Source organism: Diabrotica virgifera, chromosome 8, assembly GCF_917563875.1.
Source record: "Diabrotica virgifera virgifera chromosome 8, PGI_DIABVI_V3a".
Lineage (NCBI taxonomy): Eukaryota > Metazoa > Arthropoda > Insecta > Coleoptera > Chrysomelidae > Diabrotica > Diabrotica virgifera.
Window position 1 is genome coordinate 51,059,400 of NC_065450.1, and position 13,765 is coordinate 51,073,164.

The 13,765-nt window shown below is 36.0% G+C and overlaps 1 protein-coding gene across 1 annotated transcript in view; it reads left to right on the forward strand.

The window, feature by feature from the left end:
• Positions 1 to 13,765, forward strand: part of LOC126890664 (laminin subunit gamma-1-like) — a 260,245-nt gene that overhangs the window by 46,510 nt on the left and 199,970 nt on the right. The window contains exon 2 of the mRNA XM_050659781.1: positions 13,089 to 13,353. Coding sequence (XP_050515738.1) covers positions 13,089 to 13,353 — 265 coding nt within the window. The remainder of the gene's footprint in view (positions 1 to 13,088; positions 13,354 to 13,765) is intronic.

Sequence of the window (13,765 nt, forward strand, 5' to 3'; positions counted from 1 at the left end):
TTTATACCTATTTTGAACGAAGAGCCAGTTGCTGTGTCGGCATCTTTAAGGAGTGTGTAACATCTAATGTATTCCTTAATGCCTAGCCTCTCTTTGATATAGTGCACAACTTGTATAGGGGTGTACGTTGGGGTCAAGTTACTAATAACTACAAAGTGACATTTATCTTCTGAAATTTTTGGTTTTTGCTCTGGACTTGGTTCGAGATGTCGGGGCTCTTCAGTTTGGGTACTTGCGGTGGCCTATGATGTATTTTTCTTCAATATCTCTTTTTTAGTTGGTATATTAGATAGATTTTTTGTAAGACTGCTCATTTGATTTGACATTTCACCGATATTTGAAGAGAGCCTTTCTAATCCCAACTTAATCTCAGTTGAATTTGTGTCTTGTATTTCAACCTTGATAGTCTCATCTGAAGAAGAGCCGAAAAACACTGACGATATATTAAAAATGTCGTGTTCCATCTGCCTTACAGATTTTAAAACCTTCTCAGGATTCAGCAGGTTGTTTAGTTTGTGGATCTCGTCAATTTTTTTCGTAAGATAGTCCAGTTTGCCGTCATTTTTAGTTAATAGGTCATAAGTCTCGATGAAAACAGGCAAATTGTCATTTAGTTTTTTAGTAACTTGAATTAAGGCCTCAAAGTTCTCTAAAGGTATTTGACTTTTTGATAAATTTGTAATTTTGTCATTTAAATAATTTAAACTTGGAGAGTCACATACGGTACAAAAGAATCTAAGGTGAGAAGACTTTTGGTCCAATAGGGCTTTAGTGATGGTCTTGTTTAATTTTGTACATTTCATACAGAAGTTTCTTTGGCAATCTCCATTACATCTTAACTGGTTGTATTTATCCGAGTCAGAATATTGTGTAAGACAATGTTCACAAGTGTACGTCATTTTCAAGGTTAGATGTGCAAAAATTAACTAGGTCGATGTGATGATGGTAATAAAAATTGAAAAACTTACAGCTAGTATTCACAACACATAAATCAAAACAAATAACAAAACTTGTAAACACAAGGATGTAAACCAAACCTCTACGTAGGTTTCATAGATTTTGAGAAGGCCTTCGATAAAGTCAGATACCAAAAGCTGTATGAAATCCTAAGAAGCAAAAACATCGACAGTCGCGACATTAACATCATATCCAGGTTGTACTGGGGACAAACAGCAAAAATCAAGGTTGATAATGAGTTAACCGAAGAAATTGAGATTTGTCAAGGTGTGCGTCAGGGTTGTGTGCTTTCTCCACTACTATTCAATATATATCGCTCCTAGACGAACAATATGTCACGAAACGCTCCTAGAGCAAAACATTGGTGTGAACATTAACGGAGAGTTAATTAACAATATACGATACGCTGATGACACGCTAATAGTAACAGATAACCTAGAAAATTTACAGTATTTGATGGAAAACATAAACACTCATACCAATAAGTATGGTCTAAAACTGAACATCAAAAAGACTAAATTCATGATTGTAACAAAGAAGCTATACACCAATGTGAATTTAACTATAAATAATCAGCCAGTTGAAAGAGTTACGTCCTACAAATATTTAGGGGTTTGCTTCACTGATACTAATGACCAGACAAGAGAAATCAAGAGGCGAATTGAGATAGCGAGACAATCGTTTGTCAAAATGAAAAAGTTCCTATGCAGCCGGGACATAAATATAAACTTAAGAACGAGAATGTTAAGGTGCTATGTTTTCTCCGTTCTGTTGTACGGTATGGAAGCTTGGAAACTGAAAAAGATAAACATCAAAAACATTGAGGCATTCGAGATGTGGTGTTACAGGAGAATGTGGAAAATACCATGGACAGAAAGAGTAACAAATCAAGATGTTTTGCTGAAGATGGGGAAGGAATGCGAAGTCATAAAAGCCATACAAACGAAAAAACTGGAGTATCTAGGCCACATAATGAGAGGAGAAAAGTACTCTGTGCTAAGACTTATAATCCAAGGAAAAATCTCGGAAAAGAGAAATGTGGGACGGAGGAGAATTCCCTGGTTGTTCAGTTCAGAGCTGCAGTCAACAAAGTTAAGATTACTGTGATGGTAGCCAACCTCCGATAGGAGACGGTACTGCAAGAAGAAGAAGAAGAAACTATCAGACATAGATAATACCATGTGCAATAAGTTCCCTTAATTTTCCTAACTGTCAAGTTAATTGGGTTGAATTTGTCTGGCTGTAATAAGTTTCATCATTATTCGGCCTATACTTGTCCACTGCTGAACGTAGGCATTCCGTAGTTCACCACACAAATTCCTGTCCTGAGCCGCTTGCATCCAATTTTGGCATATCCGCTTCAGGTCATCTGTCCATCTTGTTGTTGGTCGTCCCCTATGTTGTTCGAATTTTGTTTTGTGTTAGGTATGTTACGTGTTTTGTGTAAGTTTTAAGTCAGCTAATATATTTTTTATGTTTCAACAATTTTTTCTTTAATTCTGGACCGTGTTACGGGGGGAATTACACTATTCTCCCCTAGATCCGCCGCTGTTCAGTAGTTTTCTAAAGATACTGCAGCTATGCTGGTATTGGTATTGGATACGCCTGAACCATTCATGAAAACATGATAATTATTATGTCGCTTTAGAAACACATTTTCTATCGCATTTCTTCCATTTCTTCAGTTTTCTGAGTACTTTCCGGAGGTTTTCTGAAGACTAAAATACGATGCATCTACTTTTGACCACGAACTCATATGCAACACGCAAATATATGCATTAAGAAAATGAAAATTCTTCTTTCAGTAATAGATATTTTCATTCACTTGACCGTGTATTAGGGCACTCAACGTAATCCGAGTACCTGGATTTAAGAATTTCAGAAGGCTGTAGTTAGAGAATAATAGTTTTTCAGACCCAGGTGCCATGGAATTTTTTAATCTACTCACTGAGAACTATCATTAATCAAACTTTCGTTAAATTTGACCGGGACCACTTTTCCATAATGAGTGTCCATTTGTAGTGAAAAATTATTCTTTGAAAAATCCTCTCTAAAATTTATCCGGTGACATTTTATTGTAAAATGACCAAAAGAAAAGTTATTAATCCCAAAAAAATTTGTTCAAAAATTTTAGATCTTTTTGTTTTAACTTTTTTATTTTACATTTTCCGATAAAAACTAATGGGAATAAAGTTTTAAACATCTTAATTTTCTACATAAAATATCTAACAAAATTTTCTGTATGGCAGCTAGTTTACGAGAAAGAGCGCGAAAATCCTTTGCATCCCTTTTTCCAAGATGGCAGACTGGGGACAAGGGTGGACACCACAAACTTGAGCTTAAGCTTATACTAACCCTTATAACACATAAAAAAATAAAATTGTGTCCTTTCAAAAATGCACTATAAGCCTTAAACATGTAGATAACATTTAAATGGAGTATTTGTACATATAAGTTTTGTTTATATTATGTTGTTCTTGGACCCACAATTAAAAAAATCTATTACCTCCCCTCATGACACTTTTCTTATTTTTAGAATTCAAGTTATTCATGTCGAGTCCAATTAACTTTTCTATTTCGGAAAATTTTCGGGAGTGGGGAGAGTTTCGAAAATATACATAGAGGTTTCTTTGGAACTTTGGTGCGTTCAAAAATCAGCTGTGAGGGTACAAATTTTATGACTCTTTATAATGCGTGCGTCCCCCCATATAGGGGCAAAGTTCAAAACAATAAGTGTAGAGACCTCTATATTTACGTTTACGAAAAGCCTCCTCTCGAAAATTTTCCGAAATAGAAAAATTGTCAAACTTGACATGAATAACTGAATAAAAAAAGTCTCATGAGGAAGGAAATATTTTTTTAAATGGTGTGCCCAAGGACTATTGTACCTGCATTTAGTTTACCGCACACAAACACACACTGTAGCAGATACAACCATCTATTTGATCGTAATGTATAATTTCCGTATTGTCTGATTGGTCCATAAGTACAGCATTCTAGAGAGTCATTTTGATGGCAATATAAACCAGTTCTTAATATCCAGAACGGATTATTTCGTGTGAGATGTCGAAGATTTACGCAAAGTATGCCTCTAGAACGGGTCAAGAAACCCTACTTCATGTACTGCACATTGCACGTGTACAAATAGCATTATTAATTTTAAAATTCTTACAAAATGACATTTATTATCTTATTTATACACACAACGGGCCATTAAGACGTTGGGCATTTCTATAAAAAAGAATCATAAGATTAACTAATTACAATTAAAAGACTAAGTTTTCCTTCTAATAGCACATAAAATAATACTAAAAATATGACTCTATGTACTCATAAACAATGGGAACCTTCTCTGGTTACACCTCCGAGGCTTCTAAAATTTGCAAACCATAACGGATGCTGGGACTAATATAAAGAAGATGAGGTAATTTTACAATTTATAATTCACGTCCCATCTGCTCAACACGATAAAGTTCCAACGAGAATGGTTCCTTTCATACTCCAATCAGAGTAAACATGTAAATCAAAAATGAATAACCATTTTCAATTTCATTGCAACACGAAACTACAGCCGCATCATGTTCTAGTCCAATCAGAGAGTGCAGCAAGCACCTCTACCGGTTTCGAAACTTATTAGTCTCTCATCAGGAGGCACATATGCGGCTCTCTCTGACCCAACTAGGACAAACCCCGGCGTGCAGTCACGGATTGCAACGAACGAAATGGCAGGGATGCCCTAGCGGCAACTGCTATCAACAAACTAAGTTTTCAATCTAATAGCACATAAAACAACATCCAAAAATGTCATTCTACATCCTACCAGACTGAAAACAATGGGAACCTTCTCTGGTAACACCTCCGAGGCTTCTACAATTTGCAAGCCATAACGGATGCTGAGACTAAGGAAGATGAGGGAATTTTACAATTTATAATTCACGTCCCATCTGCTCAGCGCGGTAAAGTTCCAACGAGAATGGTTTCCTTCATACTCCAATCAGAGTAAACATGTAAATCAAAAATGAATAACCATTTTCAATTTCGTTGCAACACGAAACTACAGCCGCATCATGTTCTAGTCCAATCAGAGAGTGCAGCAAGCACCTCTACCGGTTTCGAAACTTATTAGTCTCTCATCAGGAGGCGCATATATTGCTCTCTCTGACCCAACCAGGACAAACCCCGGCGTGCAGTTACGGATTGCAACGAACTTAATGTCAGGGATGCCCTAGGGGCAACTGCTATCAAAAACTAAGTTTTCAATATAATAGCACATAAAACAACATCCAAAAATGTCATTCTACATCCTACCAGACTGAAAACAATGGGAACCTTCTCTGGTAACACCTCCGAGGCTTCTACAATTTGCAAGCCATAACGGATGCTGAGACTAAGGAAGATGAGGGAATTTTACAATTTATAATTCACGTCCCATCTGCTCAGCGCGGTAAAGTTCCAACGAGAATGGTTACCTTCATACTCCAATCAGAGTAAACATGTAAATCAAAAATGAATAACCATTTTCAGTTTCGTTGCAACACAAAACTACAGCCGCATCATGTTCTAGTCCAATCAGAGAGTGCAGCAAGCACCTCTACCGGTTTCGAAACTTATTAGTCTCTCATCAGGAGGCGCATATACTGCTCTCTCTGACCCAACCAGGACAAACCCCGGCGTGCAGTTACAGATTGCAACGAACTTAATGTCAGGGATGCCCTAGGGGCAACTGCTAGCAAAAGACTAAGTTTTCAATCTAATAGCAAATAAAATAATACTAAAAATATTACTCTACATCCCACCAGATCAAAAACAATGGGAACCTTCTCTGGTTAAGCCTCGGAGGTGTAACCATTAAGTAACATTAATATAACATCTTTTCTGTTCTGATAAAAAAATATACTATAATGTTAATTATATTTTTCGGTTATAATGTATGTTTGTTGAAAAACAACAAAATGAACAGATGGTAAAACAAAATGAGATAATATAATGACACAATACAACAATAATGAGATAATTTAATGAAAAATATGAAGATATGAAGTTTTATTTAGAAAAAATGCAGGAAGAGGTAACCCAGATTGCTGAGGAGATACAGACAATTGAAAAGGTGGAAGAAAAATTCGAGAATGCGTTAAAATTCGATACGGAAAAAGTGGAAGAAAAATTGAAGGAGATAGGAAAATGTCAAAAAGGAGAAGACCGTCGGGAAGTAATTGTATACTATACAGCTCTAACGAGAGCAGGATCCCATTTGGCGGGAATATTAGAAAACTACATCCAATACCTTTCATTAAAATCTTAAAAAACAAATTCCAACATATACACACACCGACAAAATTAGCCGAACACCTTAAAAATGGGACATGTTTGATGTCTTGAATTTCCTAAACCACTGGTCCGATTTGAGTGATTATTTTAGTGTGTTATAGCCTTATTATTTAAGAATATTGGTGTAATAATATTGTTGCTAAACAGGTAAATATCATTTTATACCGGGTGTACCAAGCATACTGTGTTTTTTTCTTAAAGTTTGGAACACCCTGTGGAATATTCCAGCATATGTAAAATATTAAAATTAATACTCATTGTCGACTTAGGCTGTCTTAACATTTTCCTTTTTGATTCTTTTACCTATGTAAGATAATAAAAAAGTTATGTGCGTTAACAACTATCCATGTTTTTCATTAATAAATACTCATAGTAGGGGAGGAAAGTATACTACATTTGCAGTTAATCGAGCGTTATGGGTTACCTATTGGATTGTGAAGAGTATGTGCTAAAATCAGAAAAAGGTTAAGTTAAGTTTTCCATAAAGTGGGGAACTGTTCATTTTTTAATTTAATTTTCCATTTTAAACAATCATTTTTCTCCGATTATAGCGCTATCTATCCATAATTCGAAAAAATGTGTCGAATAAAAGTTGCTTATTTTTACGTAAAGAATCCAAATCTGAAATAAAAATTGGGGGCTCCTATTAAGGATTTTAAATTAAATCCTCCACCCCACCTCCGTGGGGGCTCGTGACACCCCACGGAGAGGGGTGGGGGGTAAATTAACAATTTTAAATACGAACCCTGCGATATTTCGCGAAATGAACATACGTTAAACTGCAAAATACACCTATTCAATATTTTTCAAAAATCTACCGAATGGCACCAAACACGACCCCCACGGAGGTGGGGTGGAAGGTTACTTTAAAATCTTAAATAGGAGCCCCCAATTTTTATTGCAGATTTGGATCCTTGACGTAAAAATAAGCAACTTTTATTCGCAACATTTTTTCCAATTATTGATAGATATAGTCAATATTTCCTATAATCGGAAAAAACGATTGGTGGAAATGGAAAATTAAATTAAAAAATGGAGAGTCCCACACTTTATGAAAAACTTTACTTAACTTTTTTTGGTCTTAGCACCCACTCTTCACAATCCAATAGGTCCCCATAACGCTCGAGTAACTGCAAATTTAGCATACATTCCTCCCCTACTATGAGGATTTATTGATAAAAAGCATGGCTAGTTGTTAAAGCAAATAACTTTTTTATTTTCCAACATAAGCAAATTAGTCAAAAAAGAAAATGTTAAGAAAGCCTAAGTCTACAACCAAGTTATAATTTTAATATTTTATATAATGCTAGAATATTCCACAGGGTGTTCCGAACTTTAAGAAAAAAACACATTATGATTGTAACACCCGGTATAAAATGACATTTACATGTCTAGCAACAATATTACTACACCGATATTCTTAACTAATAAGGCTATAACATACTAAAAGAATCACTCAAATCGGACAACAGGATTAGGAGATTAGAGACATCAAACATGTCCCATTTTTAAGGTGTTCGGCTAATTTTGCCGGTGTGTGTATATGCAGAACTTCGAAGACTCAAAAGACTGCAAAGAAATTATAAGAAGCCATCCAAAAGACGGACTTGCTTTGTGGTTTGAAAGCAAAGAAAATAAGGTGACTTCATGGAGAGATTTTTAGACAAAATTTTTTATAATAGTGCAGGTGAAACAGATTCAAATCGATCATTGAAGTTGTTACATACAATTAACAAGCCGTGTAATTATTACATCCGGGCGACTCGAAGTAGAACTTGACTGAAAGTACTTTGAAAAGTTTATTTAACCTTGTTAAAATCTATGCACCGGCAACCAAAGTTGACCCCTACGGGGCCCCCTTTGGCCGGAGGCCCCGTTGGGCATTATTGGTTGCCCCAATGGTAGTTACGGCCCTGGTGCTAAGCAACTTCACAGGTAGGATTAATTAGCATTTTTACTAGCCTGGTCAGTTTTTTTGGTACATCGAAATGTTCTATTGCTATATACATTTTGACTCTATCGACTCTATCATGTTCTGCTTGCCTAAAATTCAGAAATAAAATATGCAGAGGAACTTTACCGTCATAACAAGTTGTATGTGTCTCCTTTAAGGAGAATAATTAGTCTACAGTAGATATGTCCTTTCCAAAGCCGGCCTGATACTCATTTAGGATTCTTTCCTTATATCTAGTTCTCAATATTCTTGCCAAGATTTTATATACAGTAGGTATCTAGTACAGGTCTCCATTTGAAAATTTTTTTGATGACGGCTTCACCTGGAGACCTGTATCAGGCAGACCACGAGGAAGACCCAAAACTAGATGGAAGAATCAGATAGTCGAGAACCTTAAGAAGATGGGAGTCAGAGAATGGGTAACCATAAGCAAAAACAGGAACGAATGGAGAAAAATTGTAGAAGATGCCAAGTCACACAACCAATTGTAAAACCAAAATGTTAATGCGGATTGATTCACCGCGATAAATCAATCGGAAGAGCCCAAAGAGGGCGCGGCAATCACTCCGCTAGGAGTGTGGATGCCATGATGATGAGGTATCTAGTAAGGCTAGGTTTCTATAGTTTTCACACTTGAGTTTAGTTTGTTCCGTTGGTATTATTTCATTTTCCTTCTCAGCAGCTGACCTCCACCAAACTTGATCATTTCTATGTATGTACTTTTTCTCAGGACTTCTGTTATTTTTCATTTCTCATATAGCCACTCATATTTGTCACCACCTCCTCCTCTGTAGGACAGGGCCGGCGATAACGGGCCTGCAAGGGATGCATTGCAGGCGGGCGCCCCTGTTTGGGGGGCGCCAGAATGAGCATTTTTTCTGCTAGTATTATGTAAAATACTAAAATAAAAAAATTCATTTTTTTTAAATGTGGTTTAATTTCGTCATAATACCCTAATCTGTGTTTGTTAGTTTTGCTTATCAAATAATATACAAAAATATGCAACGCCACATAGAATTCTTACCATGTAGTAATTTAATTTATTGGTCAAAGATATCATATTTCAACCAAACAACTTTGCTATGAGAATGATTTGTTTATGTTCTTCAAATTTCTTGCAAGGTGTTAGTTTTGGATCATCAGTTATGAGAAGAAATGAATAATTTCTAGTAAAGTAAACAATATTGTGATACTGTTTTCTTGCCGCCCGCGCCTGTCTAATTTAATGTACCTATTAATAGGTATCAAGTTAAGTATTAATCCCATAAAAAACATAATATTTAAAATAAAGATTTTACTTTAAATTTAGTTTAGAGCTCTTTAGATTTAGTATTATTTCGTGTGATTATAATACAGAATAGTTTGTAAGTTGTACTCTGCAGTTAAAGAATCTATACCCTATTCCACGAACATGCGCCTGTTTTGGATTACTTCGACAACGAATATTTTACTGTGCAAAATAAGAAGAACGAAACTAAATTGCAAATTACATTGTTGTTTATTGGAATAATTATTAGCGCCATTTACTTTCGTACTTCTTATATTGCACGTTAAAATATTCGTTGTCGAAGTAATCCAAAACAGGCGTATGTTCGTGAAATGGCCCATATTAGCATTCAATTAATATAAGTACTCAGTAGGTACATACTATTATATTAATCTACGCTAAGTTATTATTTTTATTTAGTTAATTATCTAGGAATCTAGGGCACAAATCGAAAAAGAAAAAGCCGAAATAGAAAAAATGACACAAAAAAAAACAATGTCAGTTCTCTTACGCCCGGTTTCATAATCAACTTAAAGTGAACATTAACTAAAGTTCACTTTACAGTTGACAGTTACCCATATGAATTGCATTGATAAAGGTACCAACTTAAAATTGAAAGTCCACTTTAACTGATTATGAAGCCGACCGTTAGCCAATTTCTTAAAAAAGTTAAAGTGAAGTTGTTGTGTCAGATGATGGGTCCAATAAAACTGTTACCGAACTTTATTTACCGGGTACATTTGCGAATACCGGGACACCGACTTAAGTCGCTGCCCGGAACACACATTTTTAGGACACAAGTCCAAAATCAAGTCATTAATAGGGAGAAAAGTTCTTCTAGCTACCCCTAAAATCGGGTGGTTTAACACATAAAGTAATACAGAGGATGTTCCATTACCCAGGGCATCTAAGGTAACGTTCAGTACAAAGCCTCCTTATTCGTTATGTACTGTAATGGGGAGGGGTGGTGGTACAGCTTGGGGGGTCAGATTACGCACTGTAACCGGTTTGATCTTCGGACATGTGGGTCTCACTGTTCCATTTGAACACACATAATGTTCCCGACGCTGGGGTTGTACAAGTATCTGTGTGTGGGGTGGGGGGGAGGCGCCTGTGCTAGTTTTGCAGGCGGGCACCTTATACCCTAGCGCCGGCACTGCTGTAGGATGTCTTTCAACTATCTCATCTTCTCCAACTGCCGGGAGAACCAGAACCATGTTTACATAAAAAAGTGCCGGGGTACTTCTTACTTTGGGTCATCATCATTCAACCTGAATCTACCCACTGCTAGATATAGGTCTCCCTCAATCTTCTCCATGTATTCCTGTTTTGTGCTGTTTGCATTCAATTTTTGTCGATCCGTTTTATGTCATCAGACCATCTTGTTGGCGGACCACATCTACTCCGATTTGCTTCTTGTCTTGGTCTCTTGGTCCTGGAGACCAACCCTTTGGGCCATACCAATATTAATCTCCTTGATAGATATAGCGCTTAATAGTTTTCCACCAAGTCTTTTGTTATGCTCCGTTCAGAGAAACTCAGCGATTTCTCTTATTGCTTGATATTGTTTAGCCGTTGTACGTAGCTTATCAATCTAAACGCGTGCCCTCTTGTCCCATTATTGTCATTAATCGGTGCCACGATTAGAATTGAAACGAAAATTTGTATAAGAAAAGTAAGGCTTAAGTAAAAAGAGCAAGCAAGACGTAAAAAAGTTCAATTGGAAGACAGCTATAATATTCGAGAAATAAAAAATTTCTACCAAGAAACAAAAAATTGCAGTACTAAGAAATTCGCAAATATTTATTTAAGTGTACAGACTATAAAAATAATTACATGGAACTAGTTGAAGAAGTAAATATCAACACTGAAGATTAGAACTTAGAACTTAAGAATAATCATCTTAATAATTATTTTACTATGGATCTTAATACGAAAAAAATAGAAAACAAAGTACATGGTAGTCATCATCATCATCATCATATTGGTGCTACAGACCTTAGAGGACCTCGACCTTCCCAAGCTTTCTACGCCATTCTGTTCTGTCCCTTGCTTTCATGTTCCAGTGGCCGACTTCGATCTTCTCGGCATCTTGTGTTACACCGTCCATCCACCTCAACTTTGGTCTACCCCGTCTTCTCATTCCCACGGGTTGAGCTGTTAGAATCTTTTTTATCATGTTTAGTCAGTAACGCGAAATATTAATGGTAGGGGAGCCCAAGCGGGGATTTTTGCAGTTACTCGAGCGGGTCAGATTATCACATGGGGAGAAACTTTGTACCCTGTAAATGTACCTCTACCATATATCGGCTCTTAATACAGGGGAGTTCGTTAAGGGGGGTTCGAAAAAATCTTTCCTTAGAATAACTTGAAATCGTCAGATTAAAAGGTAAGTTAAATGCAAAACAGTGAATATTTCAAAAATTTGACGATTTGAGAGGGGTGTAAGGAAATGGGTGAGTCACAAAGTTTCACAAAAAAGCGAATATTTCGCGAAATGACCGTCAGATCGAAAAACTGAAAAATACATGTTCAATATTTTTCCAAAATCTATCGAATGAAACCAAACACGACCCCCACGGGAAGGGAGGGGGGTAAATTTAATTTTAAATTTTAAATACGAACCCCGCGATATTTCACGAAATGGCCATCAGATATAGGTCTGGATCCCGCGTATGAAAAAAAAGTTGATTAATAGCAAGCTGAAAATTTGTTAATAGATTAAGGGTGTCTAGTCGGACAAACTTTGATATATAGGAACACAGGAACAGGGGAAGATTTAATTGTGGAACAGGTTAAAAATTTGGAACGGTCAGACCACGAAAACGGCACATGTATTTTGTCCGACAGAACAGACTTAAACTCTTCGAACAGAGATTAAACTCTCATGCAAAAATCAGACTGCTATTTAGCACCAAATGGGTGTTTTAATGAGTGGAACATGTAGAATATGTCAAATGACAGGAATTATGACAGGTGATAAATATCAGTCTGATTTTTGCATGAGAGTTTAATCTCTGTTCGGAGAGTTTAAGTCTGTTTTGTTGGACAAAATAAATGTGCCGTTTTCGTGGTGTGACCGTTCCAAATTTTTAACCTGTTCCACAATTTAAACTGCCCCTGTTCCAGTGTTCCCATATATCAAAGTTTATCCGACTAGACACCCTTAAGCTATTAACAAATTTTCAGCTTGCTATTAATCAACTTTTTTTTTATACGCAGGATCCAGACCTAATAGAAAAACTGACAAATACACGTATTCAATATTTTTTGAAAAGTCAATCGAATGACACCAAACACGACGTGGGGTGGGGGGATAAGTAACTTTTATTCGAGACATTTTTGGATAGATGGCGCTATAATCGGAAAAAAACGATTGTTGGAAATGGAAAATGAAATTAAAAAATGGAAAGTCCCCCACGGTATGAGAAACTTAACTTTTTTGGTTTTAGGACCTACTTTTCATAACTCAATAGGTCCCCGTAACGCCCTAGTAACTGCAAATTTAGCATACTTTTCTCCCCTACTATTATAGGTCCTGAATTATTATTAATAATTATTATTGTATGTTTATTTTTTTAGAGATGCATTCCAGGATTTGAAAATGCTGCATTCAATGCAATAATAGCAGCAACAAATACTTGTGGACAAGACGGACCCTCTGAATATTGTGAGCAAACAGGTGATAGCAAAATAAGAAAATCGTGTGATTGGTGCCATCCAAATCAGCACCATTCGCAGTTTATGACCGATTTCCACAATCAAGAAAATCCAACATGGTGGCAGTCGGAGACAATGTTGAAGGGAATCCAATTTCCAAATCAAGTTAATCTAACTTTAAAGTTTGGTAAGATATATGATTTGTGTAAATATTTCACTTTTTATCATAATATACAGTGTATGTATAAACAGGTTGATTTTTAATTTAAAATTATGATTTTTTGACATATACAGTATAGTGTAAATGAAATTAATAAATTCGTTATTTCGTAAGCTGCTAACTTTAAGGAAAAATGCTGAAACAGGTCAATTTTTATTTTTTAAATTACGATTTTTTGGCATGTATATCATACTAGTGACGTCATCCATCTGGGGGTGATGACGTAATCAATGATCTTTTTAAATGAGAATAGGGGTCGTGTGATAGCTCATTTGAAAGGTTATACAATTCCCTATTTAGTAATCTAAATATTAATACAATTATTTATACAGGGCATCAAAAAGTTTTTTTTTATTAAATTAATTGACACAAAAAGAAG